The following is a 21,313-nucleotide window of genomic DNA, read 5'->3' as shown; positions in this document are numbered from 1 at the left end:
GCATTTGCCCAGTATTCCAGTTGTTTCCAGCTAGAAATGAAATGTTTATATAATTAAAGACCTAAATGAGTATGTGTATATATATATATATATATAGTTATAGTTATATAAATGTTTATCATTATATGTATTTATAGCATTTTATTTATATATACTTATCATAACTTTATTTCCAGTTGCATCTGGTAATACCTTGATATCTGCTATGCACTTCAATTTTTTTCAACTATTCTACAAAAATAATTGGAATGACTTTTGTCACTTTTCTTTGAAAGATAAAGAAAACATTTGGTATGCAGGTATTTTTAGATTTAAATAAATATAATCAGCTGTTACCATATTTTAAAATTCTTGTTACATTATGTAGAACTGTAGAATTTTCAAAACCTCTCAAAATAATAGAGTCACAGAAACAGTCATGTCTAGGTCCAGTTGGTATAGAGGGATTATTTATATTGAAAATGTTAGCAACATTTGAACTGTTGCACAAATTTTAAGGTTGGTAAAATATAAATATGATTTCCTCTGTGCAAAGAACCCATCCCAGGGAAAGTTGTGTTTACACTGCATTTTAGAAAGTTAAATAATTTAAAAATTTGTAGTCATTCAGAATTTCAAGAAAACCTTTTAAAATGGTGAATCCCTTTGTCTAGAAGGCTCTTTTGGTAAATCAATTGATTTGCCCCTTTTAAAAAATCTAGTTTTTATAAGACGTTTTCTTCAAGTAACTATACATATTATTGCAATCAGTAAAGATAAACAGTCAGCCCTGCCCTGTCTCCCTAATCAATGGTCGTCCTTCTTCTAGTACGTACGAGTATCTTTCGATACAAAACCTGATCTCCTCCTACACCTGATGACCAAGGAATGGCAGTTGGAGCTTCCCAAGCTTCTCATCTCAGTTCATGGGGGCCTACAGAACTTTGAACTCCAGCCAAAACTCAAGCAAGTGTTTGGGAAAGGTCTCATCAAAGCAGCCATGACAACTGGAGCATGGATATTCACTGGAGGTGTTAACACAGGTAATTGGAAGTGGGACAGAGAAGGACAACGTAAGGCCACGAGAATGTTGTGACTAAGATCATTTTCCCCTGAGGTTAAATATATTTACATTCCCCCACCTCATCCCCTACACCTGTGTGTCCACACCTGCTGGTTATTGCTCCTTTCACTGAGTCTCTCTCCTTCCTCTACCTAAATGATAACTGTACTGTCATTTCTCAACCAAGAAGAATTATTTACACTTAAGAAAAGGATTGGGATATTTAATACTTGACTCTACAGAATTTATAAACACGACTAATGGAATTTCACAGGATATTTTCAATACCTCAAGTTGCCAAATAGGCATCCAGTAATTTTTTAAAGAATAACTTTTGCTCTAAATTGGAGACTCTGTTCTTTAAGTGATTTTAAGTTTGATGCAAATAGCTTTAGATTTTGCAGAATGCCCTTTCCATCTGGGGTAACAGCAAAGTCTGGAGTAATATGTGTTTGTTATTTAAAGTATTTCATTGAATCAACTCTGCACCAACAGAAGACACACTCCACTCTGAACTCCAAGCGGTCTTTTCTACCTGCCAAATGAGTTTCTATATTGTGATCCAGGCAAGCTGTCAAATCAATTCTTACAAACCCACTTAGAGTTAAGTGCTTATCTGCAGAACATTATGAATGTGCAGCAGATAATGGAATGGATGCTGTAAATGTTTTGATATATTTCCCCAGCCTGAGTCAGAAGTGCCAATTGGAAGAGACAGGTAATGCTGCAGTAAATTAATTCAGACTTGTTTCAAGACTCAAAGTCTGCGCATGTGGACACATTTGAAGTTAGTGGGACATGCTGAACATAACCCTGGACCAACTAGTTTTAAATAAAATGTTATCTCAATGTTGTTTATTCATTTGTTTGTAGTTTAGGTGATGTTTGCGTGAGACCTGCACTCAGAATTCTCCTCCATACCTAGAAGTTGGGAACATTCAGCTCACAACAATGTAGGTTCATTTACACAGCGAAATCTGCATATCGCCTGTGCCCGTCGTTGTCATGTGAAACCCTGACTTAGTCTGTGTAGTGACATGATCTTAGAATGACCTGCTCAGCCGGCTCTTTACTGTTTACTTTGTGGCGATCAAATATCTACAGAGCAGTTTTCTTCCGTGGCTGTTCAGGCTTTAAGCTCCAACTTTCACTCAGAGTTTAACAGGCATCATTTGCCTAGAATTATTCAGTCTTTCGCTTTCCTGGCATAACCTGCATCTCCTGTGGAGATCAACTCAAAGGTTTCTAAAAGAAATGCTTACCAATCTTCTGTTTGGGGGAACTTGGAACATTGTTTATTGTTTTTCTTCTTTTGTGAAATGCATCCAATATCAGAAGAAGAATTAACAGCGTAAATGTTGTAAACCAAAGAGTTCACCTCTGCCTCTCTCCAGGCATAGTGTTCAGTCCAACACTCTAAGTGAGGTTTTTTGAGTGTTCGATTGAACGCTCAGCTTGGGTAAAAGGTGACGGTGGAATTGTGGCAGATGGAGGGAGGGGCTACCATGAAGTTAACCTTCTTGTCCAGGACTGGACCCCAAATGAGTTTTGCATATAAATAGGAAAAAACTTAACACTAATATTCACACCTTTACTCTTGTATTTGGTTTTCTTTATCAGTACTTTCTCTTAGAAGATCCATAGATGAGTTAGTAAGTGAAATTGATATTCTTGCCAACGCTCCCAGCACAGCTCAGCATGGATTAGTGGCTATTTACACTACTCTGTTGTTTGATTTTTTTTAAAGGAGGCTCTTTCTGTTTGATCTTAGGAATATTTCAGAATTGAGTTGTTCACACATGTCTGTTGTCTCCTGTGATTAAATTGCCTGGTGTGTTTTGTGTGCTTAGTTAGTTCAGTGCCCAGTTCCTGAGCCCTCACTCTGTGCTGGCACCTGAAGAGAGTGAGCCGCTGATCTCCAGCCTTCCCCTCAGTAAGTTTACTCTGAGCAGAGACATCCTCACATGTGGTTATGAGCCAAAGAAGAATATGTTCAGTGACATATTGAACTATTCAAAATATACAAACTGCAACCCTGTTCAAATGGAGAAGAAATCAAATCCAACTCAGCTTTCATATAGGAGATGGAACTAGGTGTGAGTTTTTCCTTGAAGAATGGGTGGAATTTTCCTTAAAGTATAAATGGAAACATCTTTTCTTAGAGAATGTATTTTATATCTTCTATAAAAATGATCACTTGAGAGAGAAGTTACAAGATTAGAAATTATATCTTCTTTAAATGGTTTATTAAAAGATAAAAGGTAGTTCCCTACCATCTTGTAAACTGAATTTTCTCACTCTTAACTATGGTGAGGAAAGGCGTGGTGATGGGAAGGCCACTATGACAGAAGAGGAAAATAATTAGAATGATGTCTAAAAAGGTGTATTTATGTATTTTTAACATAAATTTTCCACAGAATATATCAACATTTTCTTTACAAGCAGGGTCTCCACATTATGTGTCCATAAATAAGAAGGTGAAATCAAGATTAACAGAATCTGAGCTAAGTAATTACTCTATTTGCTGACCTTAACTCATACACAAACTGTGGTATAGATTTAATATAATATTATTTATGATGCTTTTTATAGGATATTGTCATGTTATTAGTTCTTAGTCATACTAACACATCATTATACTTATAATACAAGAAAAGATTCTCTAAGTTTAAAGTATCGTATTTATTCTTTTTTTTTAAATGAAGTTTTATTATTATCATTATTTTGGCCACGCGGCTTACGGGATCTTAGTTCCCTGACCAGGGATCGAACCCATGGCCCTTGCAGTGGAAGTGCAGAGTCCTAACCACTGGACCACCAGGGAAGTCCCTGTATTTATTCTTTTTATAGATATTGTATACATCTGTTTTTCATATGAGATAGAATAAGAAATGTATTACTAGAGTTCATATACAAGTCCAGCAGATGTATCTGGCATTAGAGCTGCAAGTTTATGTTCTCTCCTGAACACGTGTAGTTCGTGTAGAAATGTGTCAAAACTTTATATTCAGTGCATTTAATCTTAGGAAAAACAGTTACCACAATTTCCTTTAGATCAATGGAAAGTAATTGCTTTAAAAGGCAAGAGTAATACTTCTCTTTTTCCTCTTAGGTGTTATTCGTCATGTTGGAGATGCCTTGAAGGACCATGCATCTAAGTCTCGAGGGAAGATATGTACCATAGGTATCGCCCCTTGGGGAATTGTGGAAAACCAGGAGGACCTGATTGGAAGAGATGTAAGTCCTGGGAGCTCCCTGTATGTGACTTCTCATAGAGGCGATATCAAAAGAGTAAAATAAAATTAGAATTCAAACTGTGCATACTGGATTACTCTGTCAGTCCCCACCTCCCAAAATGAAACTGATGTTAGGAATAGTTATGGGAGACTGTTTATTTTCCAGTATCTATCTATGTGAACTCCATGTCAACTCTTAGGATTAGGAAAGGTCCTAAGTAAGACTTATCAACTACCCTCTTGGTTTGAATCAAGCAATGGTCTTTTATCACCCATCAAATTTTGCAAGTGCTCTTGGCACAGTTATGTTAAGATTAATTAACAACATGAATTCATTGACTGATACATAAAATGAGGACTACCCTCACCCCAGGTCTCCAGCTCCTTTATTTGAGTGCCCTTCACCTAGGACAGGAGGCTACAGAGGGAGATTCTTTCCATTCAAACTTGTGGCTTCCCTGGTTGGCCTTTCTTTTGCTAAATGCTTGGGTGAGGAGTGAGCACAGTTGGGATCTTTATTTCCCGCTCTGGAACTACTCAGAAGCCCTTGACCAAACTCAGCAGGTTGTCAACCTCTCTCTCGTGTTCTGATGTCCGAAGCCACACACTGACCAATCAGTCAACAGTTTTGCCAGAGATAATTTGGTCCTATTTCTTCTGAGTCACTGTCTTATTTCCAGGGTCTCTTTTTCGTTTGTTTAAAACCACAAACAGGTCATACCGCACCTCCCTTCTAGGGTTTTTCTCTCCTACTAACAACCAGACTTTTTCCCCTATGTAATACTTTCCAAAATTCCACTGGTATGGGTTAAACTATGTACACAGATTGCCATGCATTATTTACTTCTTTTGTCCCCAATAATTTTAGCAATTAATTATTTATCAATGCTTCTCTATATCAGATCAATACAATCCTCCATTCCCAATCAAGACCTGCCATAGAGTAATAAATGTGTTTCGCAGTTCTTTCTAAGTAACGTGAAGTCTGTCTGAGTTAAAAAAAAAAAAAAAAAAATTTTTTTTTTTTAATCAAAGAGGTTGAGAAGTAACTGGTCCTAAACTGCTTCTTCTATTGTGTTGCAGTATAATGAAACCATCTTATTTCAGTGCAACACAGTATGTGCAATTTTTTTAAATGCAATGCAAAATACTTTGAATTTAAAAATCAAAGATCATGAAATGGAAGCAGTAAATAAACACTCTTTGAATCCTTCAGAACTTTATTTAAGTGATAAATAACTTTATTTTAAGTGATAAGAAATGTCCATATCTCTGCTACCAAATTACATGTAGAAACACGAATTTATCCAGAATATGTAGAATAAGGAATGAGATAGTTTTATCAGTGTAATATTCTCTTAAAATGTACTTGCTGTTTTGTATCATACAAAAATTGAATATCTCAAGCAGCAATTCCCAAAGTGTTATGTTGGCAGAACTGACTGGAAAAGTAATACTAATTTTTTCAAAGTATCTGGGACTAGTCTTTGATGGAACGTATTTGGGTTAATATTTGCCTTAGATTCCAAGTTGGCTTTTAAGTATATATCAATTGCGAACTAGAACAAATACAGTTCTTAAAGAATTAGAATATGCTACAATGCCCCCTAATACCAAGAGCATCTAATAGTTCATTTTATTAACAAATGAATTAACTATTTAAAATGTCGTGATGATTCAGAGTCATTTTTAAATGTTCATAGTTTCAGCATCTCTCTTGTAAACCTGAGTTGTTATTATTCAATTTTGGAACTTTCTCATGCAGATGAACTATGAATAAATGAAAGCTGATTATTTCTTTATTCAAGATAGAGTAACCATATAATTACCTCAGTTGCCTAATCATTTGCAGAGAATGCTGGCCTACTGCCTTTCTGTGTCATTTTGTTTGTCTTCTAATTCTGTATGATTGTGGAAGACAATACTTATATTGTACTTACTTGCCTTGCTGGGTTGGGAGAATCACCCCTAATTCATTTTCCTCCAATCCTAGCTTTTTTTCTCTGGTTTCACCTCCACATGTGCTCCTCTTTTTCACTCTTCTTTTCTTTCTCCCTGTATTTCTTACCTGTTCTGTGCCAATAGGAACTTACATATGCCTATGCCAACGGGACTTACTTACATTGTCTGACTTCCCAATAAAAAACTAGTCTTGATCCCAGTTCAGGGGGCAGAAAAAGCCACTTATAAGTTCAATAAAATGTGCACGTTCATTGTCCCTGCTCACAGGGGTCTAATAAAGGCAAGCCATGGCTCACAAAGATCCACGTGAACTTGCGGAGAGACCGAGAAAAGGAAGTAAAATTGGCAGGTTGTAGAGAGCACAGGAAAAACAATTGTATTTTCATTTTTTAGTAAATCTTTGACCAAGATCTATTGAATTTCAACCACTCTGGCATGTTTTTCCCCCAAAATTGGGAAACCAGAATACACATAGGACTTCTCAGGCTCTTATATAATAAGAGTTTGTTTTTCAAGTTGTAAATTATTTGGAGCAAAAGCGGTGTTTTTTTGTGAGGTTTTTTTAATTTAACTTTTTTTTTTTTAATCTGTGTACTGGCCTATTTAGGTGATTCGCTTTCCAATCGTGATTTTCTCTTTCCTATAGATTCTTTCCTCTTTTCTATTTATTTATTTATTTATTTATTTTGCTGCACCGTGCGGCTTGTGGGATCTTAGTTCTCTGTCCAGGGATCGAACCCAGGCCCTCAGCAGTGAAAGCGAAGAGTCCTAACCACTGGACTGCCAGGGAATTCCCAAAAGTGCTGTTTTTGGTATACAGGATTTATGACATAGTTTGAGGGACATTTAAATATGTGTTTATTATTCTAATGTATAATTTAAATGATAATTTAAAAGGAATATGATGTTAGGCTGTCATAAAAAGAAGTATTTGAATGAAATATGTAGTCACTGGTGAAAATCTCCCTAAAATTCATTAAAACAGAAGTGCTGTCTGGTAAGCTTCTTAAGTAGTTACAATAATTTTCATAGCTAGCTTGATTTAATACCTTCTATCCTTTTTCTTCCATTTTATATAAACAAACACACATGTAATAAACATCAAAAAGGAAACCTTATAGGATCAGACATCAGGTAGCAGAGAAAAACAACCAACATATTATTAAAAATCCTGATCACTTCAGAATTCTATCAAAATGCAATCATTTGAAAAAATAGGATTGTTGCATTTTTGGTCAAGTCTATGTCTATGTTCCAGAATAAGATTGAAGTGGCACAAAATAAATGTCAAGGGAAATCTAGGAAATTTACTTGAAATAAATAAAAGAATAAGGATAAAAGAAAGGCTTTATATCTTATGCCAGATATTTTATTACAGTAGATTTATATCCAAACCAATAGAAAATATAGATCATTTTATTTCTGTGGGGCTGGCTCTCAGATGAGCACTTTTAGAAGCTGAAAATTCAAGTACTACTAGAGTTATTTTATTGATAGAAGTAGTAGACATCACAGTTGCTATTCATCTTAGAATTTGAATACACCTTTGGAATGGCACCATAAAGGCAAATACTAGCCCTAAAAATAAAGAAGAAAGATACATTTGTCCTAGGGTGTGCTTCTAGATATTCTGAAAAATTTACTTCCCTTCAAGTCTGATCTCTTAACTAGACTTTAAAGATATAAGGCATGTATCTTTGGATTCTGAGTTCAACTTAGAGCCACACACATAGTAGGTACTCAATAAATATTGAGGAGATGGATTGGCCATGATGAAATTCAGGCTTCAGGGAAAATAAACATTATGGAAAAAATATAATGATAAATTTTATCTGGTTCACAACTTTACCACAACTTAATCTCTACTCATATTACAGAGCTTGATCATACTATAGTAGCTATAGTCGAGGGATTTTTTTAACCAAGTATCTGAATATAAAACTATTTTTTTATGTAGCAGCTCAGGTTAGGAGGTGGATGGTGAAGCCTCTACACGTTGGGGATGGAGACAAAGAAATGTGGAATGAGAAGAGGCTCTTCTGTAACCTCTTTGAAAGATGCGTGATCCTCCCAACTGAGTGATAGAACTAGCCTTGATTCTTTAAATTTAAATACCTTCAACTCTGTTTAACCAAATCTTTCAATTAATAGATAAAAACAACAGACTTTGGTGAAGAATAATGCTATGAATACTGAGACAGTAACAATCTTTTGCCCTGCCATTAGACCTGAAAATGAATATTGTCCAGCTCTTAAGGTTAACTCCACCTCTGTGATGTCTCCATATTATTCCTACTGCTCTTCTCTTATATGGCGACCCATAATCCTATACTTCCATCAAACTAAGCTCAAGGCTCCCTTCCACCAAGACGGCTTCCCTGGCTTCACCCACAATATCATATGCCTGATTATAGTTCTCCCACAACTGTCTTTTTCCCCAACTTAATTAAAAACTCCTCAAAAATAGGGATTAAATTGTTTTCTTTGTTTGATGGTAACCACTAACATAATACTTTGCATGAACATAAGGCATTGACATGTCACTTAAACTCTATAAGATTTGATTTCTTCATCTCTAAGTTGACTATAAAACATTTGCTCTATTTTATACAACTTCGATGAGCATAATCATAATAGTAATTGTAATTTATTGAGCTCTTATTTGAGGAAGCTCTCTGTGATTGCATATATTAGCCTGCTGAGATATGTTTTATTCCATAAAAAAAAAAACTAAGCCAAGATCCACTGTCTCCAAAGCCCATACTCTTAACTAGTATTGGGTTGGCCAAAAAGTCCATTCGGGTTATCCCATAAGATCTTATGGGAAAACCCGAATGGACTTTTTGGCCAACCCAATAGTATGCCAAGTGATATATAAGAAAATATTTAATGATACTATGTTTTTATTGTTAGTTGAGATACTGGCAGATATCTTATGCCTGTAAATTGAACTCAAAAGTAGACTCAATGAGAGTGACCTGAGCCCTTTTCTTTGTCGCTAAATACTCTTGATCTGGAATGATGATTATGAAAGTGTCACCAGTGTTAAGTCAAGAAAGAAATTCCAGTGAATTGTGATTTGTATATGACTCATTTCAGACTTAGATTCTTGCTTTAGAAAACAATCTGACCAGAATTGTTTCAAGTAATTGAACAGTTCCTGAAGCCTTTATGGTTTGTCTTTTCCCAAATTTAGATTAACAAAACACATGCCAAATGACAAATCTAGACATGATCACAAGAAAAAGCACTTTTCATTTTAGCCTGAGGATGAAAACACAAGGTAGATTTCCAAAGCATCATCTTATGTGGTTATTAAATTATCTTGACATTCAATATCTTCTGTCTTCCCTAAGCTACATATATATTCTCAGACTATTATAACCTTTAAGAGTTGTTACATTTAATTGGCAAGTGTTCTTTTGATGTCATTTTTATATTTTAAGCCAAGAAAAATCAAGTTTAATAATGCAATTGATAATTCTAGTGTAGTTTTCAACTCAATACGTTTTTCATTTACTTCAAATGCAAGCCAAATGTGACTTCATATTGTAAGCTCAGAAAACCTCCCAGGAGTGTTCTTACATGGAGTTTATTAGACTTCTATGACTAGGTTAGATAAGATATATTCAGAGGATGTGAGAGGAGAAGTTGAGACAAGGAGACCCACCCAAGTCTTTACAGTCATGAAGGAGCCAATGCTAGCTAAACCTGGACCACACTCAGGTTCAGGGCTACATTCAGTTGCATGGGTAATACAGTTTCAGTAAACACAGTGTTGAGTTTGGATTTGGACATGTTGATTTCAAAGTTCCTTTGAAATATGTATGTGAAAATGTCCAGCAGGACAGTGAGAAAGATCTGGTTACCCACTTAGATTCAGAAGGTGTCTGCATATAGATGATAATTAAAGCCACTGCAGTGGATGGATCACTACATACAGCAGAGTATGTAGAGTGATGAAAAGGAGGGCCTGATGATATCCCGGATCCTGGTGATAGCCAATATTTAACGGTTGAGCAGAGGAAAAGCAGCCTGCAAAGGAGAACAGAGGAAAAGCAGCCTGCGAAGGAGACCAGAGGAAGGGCTAAGAGGGAGGAGCAAAACCAGGGAGTGTTTTAGAAGCCAAGGGAAGAGTGTGTTTTAGAAGAACTGAGTGAAGGGCAATGCCAAGTACAACTGAGAGTCTAAGGAAGATAAGGACTTGGAAGTGTTCATCCAGTTGATCAAGACAGACATGATTGGTATCACTGGTCAGAGCTGTTTCAGAAGCATGATGGAGGATCAAGCCATATTTCAATGGGTTGAGGAGGAAAAAAAAGAAGTAGAGATGGCAAGTAGAAACTACCTTTTAGAGGTTTGTCTGGGATGAGGAGAAGGGACATGAGTAGCCAAAGGGAGCCATAATTTGAGGGTTTTTTTCTTCAAGATGGGAGAGACCTGAGTTTGTTTATATGTTTATGGTAGAAATGGAGTTAGGGATGGAGAGGAGATAATTAATGAAATAAGTCCTAGAGTGGCCCTGAGGTGCTGGGGTCCAGAGCTAAAGGGGAGATTAACCATCTGTACCCTTGTAACCGAAGCAGACGAGGAAAGAATATGTAGGCAGAGAGTTGATGGCAGGATTTTGAAGTTTAGCTGGAGGTTTATCATTTATCACTGAAATAATAATAACAACAATGATAATATCAACACAATTGTAGAGTTTAATAAGTATCAGCATCCATCTAAGCACTTTACACAGATAGTCATTTAATCCTCATAATGGCACTCAGAAGTTGCTATTTTTAGTATCACTGTGATCCTTCCCATTTTACTGATGGTGAAACTAAACACAGATTAAGTAACTTGCCCAATGTTACATAACTAATAAATTATGTAGCTGGGATGTAAACCTAGGCCATCCAATTCCCCAGATCATATTCTTACCTATTATGCAATATTACTTCTTCATATAAGAGCAACTCTCATTTTTTTGAGTTCATATGTGGATCACTTCATGAGTTCTATATCTCATTGAATCCTAAAAATGACCCAGTGAGGTAGTTATAATCATTATTAATCTCCATTTACAAATGAAGACACTGAGACCAGAAGGTAAATAACCTGCCTTGGGTCATCCGGCTGGCAAATGTGTAAACACAGGAGTCAGATCATCTGCCAAATGAGGAGAGATAGTGTTTGGGGTCAGACGTATGAGGAGCGTGGAGGATGGTAGTCATAGCCCCAGTGTAGAACAGGAACCAGAACTGATCAGAGCCCAGGGATGGAATGCCAGGCAGCTTAGAGGACTAGAGTGAGGCAGGATGGAGTTCATGAAATTATGACGCATCAGTGAATCCAGAGTAGAGGGAAGAGAATACATTTTGAAGTCTCAAAGAAAACGATAATAATGCACTATTATATTAGTTATCTATCACCATATAACAGATTACCCGAAAACTTAACGACTTAAAACATTCATTATCTCACCGTTTCTGCGGATCAGGAATTTGTGAGTGGCTTAGCTGGGTAATTCTGGCTTGGGGTCTCTCGTAAGGTCACAGTCAGGATGTCAGTTGGGACTGCATCATCTGAAGGATTGAATGGGGTTACAGTACCCTCTTCCAAGATGACTCACTCACATGGCTATTGGGAGGAGTTTTCGCCATGTGGATCTCTCCAGGAGGCTGCCTTATTAACATGGCAACTGGCTCCCCCCAGAGTAGGTGATCCAAGAGAGAGCGAAGAGGGAACCCTCTTATGACCTAGTTTTGGAAGCCACACACCATCACTTCTGTTTTATTCTGCTTAGAAGTGTGTCACTGAATCCAGCCAGACTAAGGGAAGATTTTCAAAGAATTTCTGAACAAATTTTAAAATCACCCCACTGATACATGGTGATTTCTAAAGCAAGTAACCCCTTTCAGAACTCAAGGCCTTTTCCCACAACCAGTAGGCCCTGTATCTGAATGGTACACAGTCCACCTCAGGACAGGGCAGAGGGAGGCAAGCCTATTCGAGCAGAAAGCCTGAAATGTGGACGGTGCAACTCTGCAGCCCGTGAGGTGAAGAACACATTTTCAAAGTGCTGCAAAAAGATGCAGTTGTTTTCCCGTGGATTTTAGTGGGAGTCAAGTATCTGGGCATTCTTTAGAGATGGATCCCTGGGTTTGCTGGTCAAGTATCTGGGCATTCTTTAGAGATGGATCCCTGGCTTTGCTGGTTTCTTGTTTGGATTGCTGAGCTGAGAGTCAGCATCTGGGTTTCAGTATGACCCTGCTTCATACCTAGACTTGGCAGCTGAGCTGCCTAAATAGGAAACAACAAGGCAGTGTTCCCTCTAGCTCAGGCCTTGCTATGATTCTGAGGATACACAGTGCCTTTCTTTTTTTTTATTTCATTCTCTCAGTCTCCTTGTTTCTTTACCTCAGACACAGGTTGTTTCCCACTTCTCTGCAGTATACCCTCATCCCTCCCAGAAACGCATGCCTGATCTGAAGAGTACCTTGCCGCTCCTTTTGTGTCTCTCTCACCAAAGCACAAACCCCGTTTTGCTGCCTGCTGGTGCCTATCCTGACCTCTGTCTACTATACAGTTCTGGAGAACTCATCTGGAAATAATCTGATCAGCTGTCAGCAGGATTTTAATGCCCGGCTGAGTCACTGACAAAAATGTCCAGCAGCAAAACCAACCATAATATCCTTTATAAATTTAAAATCAGGCTGGGTCCTCTGTCTTTCCTCTAAATGTCTCCTGCCCTGTAAAGGAATTTAAGGTCTACATGCAATTTATAGGAAACAGTGAGGTTAGTGGGGGCAGATCTGGTCAAGACGCTTTACTTCTCTGAGCCTCTGTAGTTGTGTCTTTAAAATAAGCATGAAATGGATTAATCCATGTAAAAGTGGCTATCACAGTGCCTGGCATACAATAAGTAGGCAAAGAATGCTAATCTTCTTCCTGCCTAAATTATAATCATGGTGCTATTAGGAGGGAAAGAATGACTCAGTGGGCTACACATCCCCTACCCTGGTATTGCCTGGGGCAGGTTGACACACACCTCACCAGGTAATAACGTCTGGGATTGCAGAGGGCCTGTGATTGATGACTCAGAAACCTGATTTAACTCAACTCAATTCTGTTCAGGAAAGGAGTCACAGATACCCAAACTGCCCTTGCGTTGTGGAAAGCACCACAAAATGGAAGAGACCCCAAGATATGAGCGAACTACTTTTTTTGTGGCCAGCATGCCCAGAAGGTCATTGTTCTATACTAACTTGGAAAAGGCAAATGTATTTTTTAATACAGACTGTTCAGACTCAATTTTAGAGGTAGAAAGCCTTCAGAATTTATAGTCAAATCCTCTACCTTACAGATGAGAAAACCACCATCCAAAAAGTTTCTTTCGATTAATATATTTTGAGTATTTATTTGAGATATTACTTAGATGCAAGATTATATGTCTCCTCAAGCCAGTCCAATACTTATCACATACATTTCCTAGAGAAATTCTGAATGGGTGTGTGAACGAATGAATGAATAAATTTGAAGACTTGCCCAAGTTCACAAAAGTAATTAGGGGAACTAGAACTTGAAGTCCCATCTCCTGACTTCCTACTAAGTACTCCTGGGTGAGACCAGAACATGCATGAAAATAGCTAGGAAAACTCCAGCAGGTGTCCTAGATCAGCTCCCAAATGATCGATTTCAGCCCATCCAAGTAAAATAAATGCAGCACACTGCACCAACACACGAACGATGTTCAGTTTCTCCACAGTGTCTCTAGATCGGTTCTCTCCTGGCAATGATAATGGCCCTACAAATATCTTATATAAAGGCCCTCCACCTCATTAACTTCTTGAACAGCTTCTATTACATTCCCTCTTTGTTGCAAAGTCAAGGTACACAGAGGCCTTAGAACCAGAGCTTTACCAATCAGCCAATACAAAATGTGTACAATAGATTAATGAGTGAAATACTAAGTATCTAAAATCCATTTCTAAGCAGATTTCCCTTCTAGGTATAGATACCAATGTAGTTACCAATCATGAAAGATCACTTGATATGTAGTCCTTTCAGACACAATTCAGTCTTTCTCGACCCAGATTCCTCATTTGAGCTACAAAACACAGAAAATTATTTGAATGACTTTCTTCTCAGTTCTCTCAAGGATGGTACATAACGTGGACCATCCTATATTCTTAGGAGAGAAGGTGATCCATTACATACAACGAATACTGCAGAGCATTAGGGCTTGATTCTCCCAGGAAACACTGGCTGAGAAACGTGCTAATCTGTATACCTACAGGTCACAATTGTTCTAGCTATGCACACATGCGCATGCACACACACACACACATACACACATTTCCAAAAAAGTCCTTTTTATGTTATGCTCTTAACAATAAAAGTTTTGCATTACCTCCAAAATTTTGTCAGAAGGAAAAATTCATTTGTATTCATGTGATACAAAGGCATTATTTTTTTCTATTTGAAAAACTTAACAGAAGATCAGCAAATCTTTTGTAGATATGCAAATTGTAAATTGAACAAAAATAGACTGCTGGTATGTTTGTTATGAAGAATATTAAGTGGATTTTGTAGACAAGTTAGACCAAAATGCATTCCTCTGAAGTATTTGGGAAGTTATTTCCAACTTTGCAGTTAATCAACAAATATTTCCAGAAAATCACCGTCTTAAATGACCCAGGAGGACATGCAAAAAAAACCACTTTGCATATTTTGGCAACTGATAAATTTGTTTTCTCTACTCATATTGATTGATTTAAATCCCTGTGTAAAACAAAAGTGACTGATTTGTCTCCCGTCGTTTCATTTTGGTCACTAGTTTGCAACTGGAAAATCAGTTTATAGTTGTTAAGATAAAGCAGGACTTGAGAATAAATTCACATTTATAGATTGCCTACTAGGAGCCAGGCATGGTGCCAGGTACTTTGCACATATAATCTCATCTAACCCCCATGAGGTAAGTGGTTTTATCATTTCCCTTTTACAGATTAAAAATGTGAGACTCAGATTCACACAGCCATTGACAGAACTGGGATTCAAAGAGATTTCCATGCCTCAAACGTTCATGATTGTTCCGGGATTCAACATACCTTCCTCCAATGATGACTGGAAAATAATTTAGGACATTTAACTTATTTTTTGGATTTATATCCTCCATTATTCGGCAGAAAAAATCCCTGCCAAAATATAACTACCTTTAACTTACTTTAACATAAGATCCAAAGAAATGGGGAGCAGTAAGATGAAGAAATTAAAATTCATGAGTGACACTGTAAACTTGATCCTCTTATCATGATTAATTCAAATGTACAGTATTCCCAAAGAGCTGGTGCACCATGTTTCACAAGAAAAGAAGGTCAAAACTCAGAAGGCTGAAGCACAAATGTCCTTAGAATCCTGTGGTGGGGGAAACAGATATATAGAATATAGTCAGATGATTTAATTATGTTCTTTTATTCTCAGATTGTGGTGATTAAGGCAGGTTGACCCAGAATCATTTTCACTCCTTTATTTGTTTGAAAACGTCACTTTCACTGGTGGGCTTTAATTAAGCTCCCAAGAATTAGAAAATGTGCCCCGTATCTCAGCTAGAACAAGTGTCTGGAGTTCTCCATCACAAATAGTTTAACCTCTAGAAAATCCACTGTCCCATGACCCTCACAGAACTGCTTTGGGGTTCCCTCCTTCTTGGCATGGAGCCTTGGGGAACTGCCGTTAGGAAAGAGAAAACAGTAACCTAAAGCTTTTTCTTTTGTCCAAAAGTACAGTGCAGAGGTACTTTAAGAATAGGAGAAAGTCTTTCTGCTAAGCCTTTTTCAACAAAGCATTAATATTTATTAACTTGCACTCTGTTATAGAATGAATGTTTTATGATCAAAAATGCGTAACAGCAAAATGGGAATTTTAACCACAAGCGACCTACTCTTCCAGTGATAAAGAACTCAGGATGGGGTTAGCCAACCGCTCTCTCTGTAGTTCAGGGGGGACTCTCATTCACTCATCTAGACAAAGGAGTAATTGAATACTGCTCCATGTGATTACTGGAAACAATAATCACAAATTTATAAGCTTACTTTATAAATGAGAGCCATCTAGAATAAGCTGTGAATTAATGTTGTATTAGTGGTATATTAACAAATAGGGACATTTATTAAAAGGTCTGAAAGATATTTCAAAAGCTCAGAATTACCCATTTTAAATTTAGATTAGATCAATTCCCAAACAATTCAGATAAGAGGGGGTTTTTATTTTTCAACTTTTAATAAAAGCATGTCTGTCTCAAGTCTTTTGAATTAATCCATTCACTATTCATTGAGTAGATTCTGTTTGCCAGGCATACAGAAATGTGGGGTTTTGAATCAGCATCAAGGTGTAAAATTTGACTTTTATGAGATCTTTTCTACTGACGCTGTCTTTACTGAATCACTTTGTAATTCCTTTAGCAAACTACTCAATCTTACTACAGCTTTGCCTGATGAGTTATTACTTACTTAAAATGAACAAGTGCATCTCAACTCTATAATTAATGTATACACTGCATAAAGGCACAGAAATAAAAGTCCCTTAGCATTTATTTCTGTCTTGTCAATTTCAGTGGTACACTACAGAGATAATTGTATGGAGACCGTGTAACAGTGAGTTTGTTAAATGTTCCTTTTCATAGTCTTGAGTGAAATTTCTGCCTAAATATTTTAGGAGTAGATTTCCAACACATCATCTTGTTTCCATTGTGTCTAAGCAGTTTGGGAAAGGGGAATGAATAAGCATAGATTTTGGAATCAGGCAGACCTGGTTGTGATTTCTGGTTCTGAGCGTGGTAAACTCTTGTAAAACCTACTTAATCTCCATCTCTGTTCCTTCATCTACAAAATAAACATAACAGCATCTACCTTGCAGGATTATTGCAAGGAGTATAGATAATGTATATAAAGCAACTAGCGCACAATAGGCTTTGTTTTTCTTTTCAGATCAAAAGTCTGAAAGACCATACGAAGAATTGTTCTGTTTCAGGTAGTCTGATTCACCATGAAATTAAAATAACACAACAAAAATTTAAGACAGAGATGAACATTGTGAGCCTGATTTTTATTTATCTCATGATACAGTTATTTTACATTCAGCATTTCCACTTAAGGTGTCTAATAAGACACCTTAAGGTGTCTTAAGGTCTGTTTAAATAACAGACCTTCAGATTGCTGAATGGGCTTGACAAAGAAGATCACCCCTGACCCCATTCTCCACCCTCCACTCCCCACCCTCCACTGTACTCCAGAATCATGATTGCTCTTCTCTGCCTATTAGAGTATGGACATGATGGAGAGGAGAAAGAAAGAAACAAAATAGCTAAATTTAAAAATTATTTTTGGCTCATCAGCATATAAACAATCAACTTCAAAATGAAACAGACATTCACTTGCCAGTTTTTGAGTACAGTGAAAGCACAAACTCTCATTTCTGTATGAATCCAGAAAATGAATGGAACACTTACTGTAAATCTTGCTTCTACCCAAAGCAGTATTAGGAGGAGGATGTAGACTATCCTTTCACTGTACCAAAGAATTGATTTCCCTTCTCTCTCTCTCTTTCCTGTCTGTCTGGTTCTCCTTTTCATATTTTGCACTCTTTTCTCTGACTTCTGCCCCTTCCTTTTGAAATTCTGCAGGTTGTCCGGCCATATCAGACCATGTCCAATCCCATGAGCAAGCTCACTGTTCTCAACAGCATGCATTCTCACTTCATTCTGGCCGACAATGGGACCACCGGAAAGTACGGAGCAGAGGTGAAACTTAGGAGACAACTGGAAAAGCATATTTCACTCCAGAAGATAAACACAAGTAAGTCGGCTGCTGTTCCCACTCATGCTTCACGGGAAATAGGCTGAAAGTGAGAAAACTTGAGCAAATTTTAAACACAGATCATTTTCTACTGGGCCAGTGGTTAGAATTAGAGGAGGTCATCTAAAGGAGGATGATTGGAGGCGCAATAAGTGTTTACACAGTTAGTGGACTCAAGCTCATTTATTATGTGTGAAAAATTCAACCCTGTCTGGGGTTTATAAATGCAGATAAGCTTTTCTTTCCAAACTTTTTTCTACATCTTTTACAATACTCTAAGGAGGAAAAGCACCCTGGAGAATTTTTTTCTATTTATTAAGCTATTTTTGGTGGCTAAAGAAAAGAAAAAAAGAAAAAGAAACAGGTTTTGATCTTAGCATAGATCTGGCTGTGCAAAGGCATTTCGAGGGAACTGACATTGTCTAAACTAAAGCATAATGTGTAACCATGTTGATGAAACTTTAATTCTGTCTCTTAATTTTATGTATGTATTCATTCACTGTTTCTAGATACCTATATATTTAGATATATGTGTGTATTTATGGGTACCACATAATACTTAGCCCATGGTTACACTGAAATTATCTCTTAAGTACTTATGTGTTCTATGCAGTATTTATTGTGTACCCATTTAACTATGAGAAGGTAGCATTGTAAAAACAGCAACGCTCCCCAGATCACTCAGTGGCTTGCATTTAAATGTGGTAGAGGTAAGAAAATAATCTACTGACCTTCCTCACAAAATAAAGTTCAATTTGTTTTCACAAAGTAACACATGGCTTCGCGGCAGGCTCAAGCTTTCTGGTAATTGTATGTTCCATCAGGGAAACTTGGATTTAATTGATTAAACTTTCAAAACCTGCAATTCCAAGTAACAAAAGATTCTCTTTGGCTTGATAAGCTTTCAAAAATTCAGTGTAATATGATTCAACATGTCCAAATGGCTTTTCTCATCTCCAGTCTTTTCTCTGCATCTGTCCCGAATGGATTTTGCTTGCTCTCGCCACCTTCCTCCCAGAACTAGGATATCCAACCTATCAGACCACAACTTCTCTTTCCTGTACTCTCTTTTCTGGTTCCACCTTTTAGGAGCTACTACTGTTTAAGCAGTCAAGTTTCATACCTTCATCTTTTTCACAGAGAAGTCTGGAATAATAGATTTTGGTGTAGGCCTGAAGTCAACACTGTATTAGAAAACTCTCTTCTAAGAATCTTCAACTATCTTTGGAAAGAGAAAACACAGGATTACCCAAAGGTAAACATCTTTTGGGAACAAAAGAGTAAAAAAGACTAGAAAATCCATCCAGAAACCAGCAGAGATCCAAAGTAACAAAGCACTATAGCCAATGGGTGGTAGGTTTTGTTAAACTAAAATTGAATTTTATTATAATACTTGATAGGAAGGACAAAACTCATATCATTAATATTATCCATTTAGGTTTTTATTGGCTGTAGCATTACTTTTTTTACACCAGCAGGTTAAGAATGAGCCTAAATAGGAGTAACCTGAAAGCTGAAGAAGATGGGAGCAGGGTAGACAAAGAGCAAATGCAGGGTCAAGTTCAGTGCTCAATAGTGAGACCAAATTTGTCCAGACACACAAAGCATGCCATTGTGCCAGGTCCTGGTGGCAGCTGGGCCAGGTATTTGTTAGTGTTAGGAGGAGAGCTAGGTGTGCGGTTATGTAAGTTTAAACACCCAGCTACGGTGGTGCCAGCAGGAGTTAAAACCCAGCCAGAGCTCTGTCTGCCAAGCCCTGTGCCTCATAGGCTGCCCAAGGAAAGGATACTCTTTTCTAATTAGTCATCCCAGAGGGGACATCGTTTTGTAACCTTTGTGCCTGGGGAAGCACCTGTCTCCAAAGCTCACAGAGTTGCTATACGTGGGGATTGCCCTGAAGGGGAGGCTCATAGACAGTGGCCAGGACTCCGTGAGGAGCAGAGCCCAGCAGCATAGAGTCCAGGAGAAGGCCAAGGCTGGTGGTCAGGGCATCAGGGATGCTGGAGGAGCCAGGACCCCAGGCACATGCCTTATGCCACTCGTGTGACACTGGACCCTTGTGAGCACATCAAGGCAGGTAGCGGCATGCAAACACATTGCCAAGTGGAATCCCAGTCAAGGGTCTAGGGCGCAAACTAGGGGATAAACACAGACCCAGGTTCCAAGCTGAAGCACCAGGTCAGAGAAGCTGGCTTGAGACTCCTAAAATGTTCCGAGTCCACAAACAGGATTAGGCCTCGGACCTGGGGTAGAGGCTGAGCCCCTAGATTGGGTTAAGTGATAGTAGCTGGAACAGGATGGGGGCAGAGAGAGGCAAATAGTCATTGCAATCGTCATAATTTATAAACACAATTTTCCTCTTTGTTTTGGAGACTATATTTGAGGCTTAATAGGAATCCACAGACTCCCATTCAGTGCAAATAATTAAATAGGAAGAAGAAGGTTAAAGATGCCCAGAGGAGATCCCTGAGGTCACAGGAAGTTATAAGGCTCAGGGCCAAGAATTTGCCAAAAGCTGTAGTGAATGATGCCATGTGTTAGCTCTTCTACCAGTTCTATCCTTGAACCTTAGTAGTGGGAGGGTGACCAACTTGTCCCAGTTTCCCAGGGACTTTCTCAGATTTAACATTGAAAGTCCCATGTCCCTGGGCCCCCTCCATCACAGGCAAATGGAGATTGCAGGTCGCCCTCCAAGTCAGACTCAGGAGTCATTAGTTCTACTTCTCTTTTTACTGCATTCACCCCGCAAACCAGGGAAGGAGCAGCGAGGGCCTCAGAGCTTAAGGAGTGGCCCAGGCTCTGGAAGTAGAGCAGGACCTTGAGATCTCCATTCAGTTAGCAGTAAAGCAAAGTGCCCACTGAGAACCTGGAAGCCTCCAGAATAGGACTGAGTGAGAAAAAAGGAGGAAAAGTTGACCTGGTTAAAATAAGAAACAGCAGAACTAAGAATATAGACCTTTAATGTAACTCTCTGTTCTAATCTGAACACTATTTTTTTCTTTATATCATAATTAGTGATAATGTAATTCTTCTTATTAAAATAAAATTTTATTCTATAACAATTCTAAAAATCTCACCTACTTCTTAATTTCCCTCTTCAAAAGTCTAAGAAATCTAAAATACAACAGGGGAACTCAATTTTGGGAAACCTCAATTTAGCCTCCTGAAATTAGACCGTCTACCAGGATACCACAATAATACTATCACCACCTATTACGCTTAGCACGACC

At 37.8% G+C, this 21,313-nt stretch overlaps 1 protein-coding gene across 12 annotated transcripts in view; it reads left to right on the top strand.

Moving 5' to 3' along the window:
- TRPM3 (transient receptor potential cation channel subfamily M member 3) overlaps positions 1–21,313 on the top strand; it is a 507,712-nt gene that overhangs the window by 269,690 nt on the left and 216,709 nt on the right. For all 12 annotated transcript variants that reach the window (XM_036855282.1, XM_036855281.1, XM_036855285.1 and 9 more), the window contains exons 4-6: positions 809–1,022; positions 4,155–4,279; positions 17,912–18,083. In XM_036855282.1, the coding sequence (XP_036711177.1) occupies positions 809–1,022; positions 4,155–4,279; positions 17,912–18,083 (511 nt within the window). The remainder of the gene's footprint in view (positions 1–808; positions 1,023–4,154; positions 4,280–17,911; positions 18,084–21,313) is intronic.

The sequence above is a fragment of the Balaenoptera musculus genome, chromosome 6, assembly GCF_009873245.2.
Source record: "Balaenoptera musculus isolate JJ_BM4_2016_0621 chromosome 6, mBalMus1.pri.v3, whole genome shotgun sequence".
In the NCBI taxonomy this organism is placed as follows: domain Eukaryota; kingdom Metazoa; phylum Chordata; class Mammalia; order Artiodactyla; family Balaenopteridae; genus Balaenoptera; species Balaenoptera musculus.
Note: the sequence above shows the minus strand (reverse complement) of the source record. Positions and strands in the feature narration are given on the sequence as shown.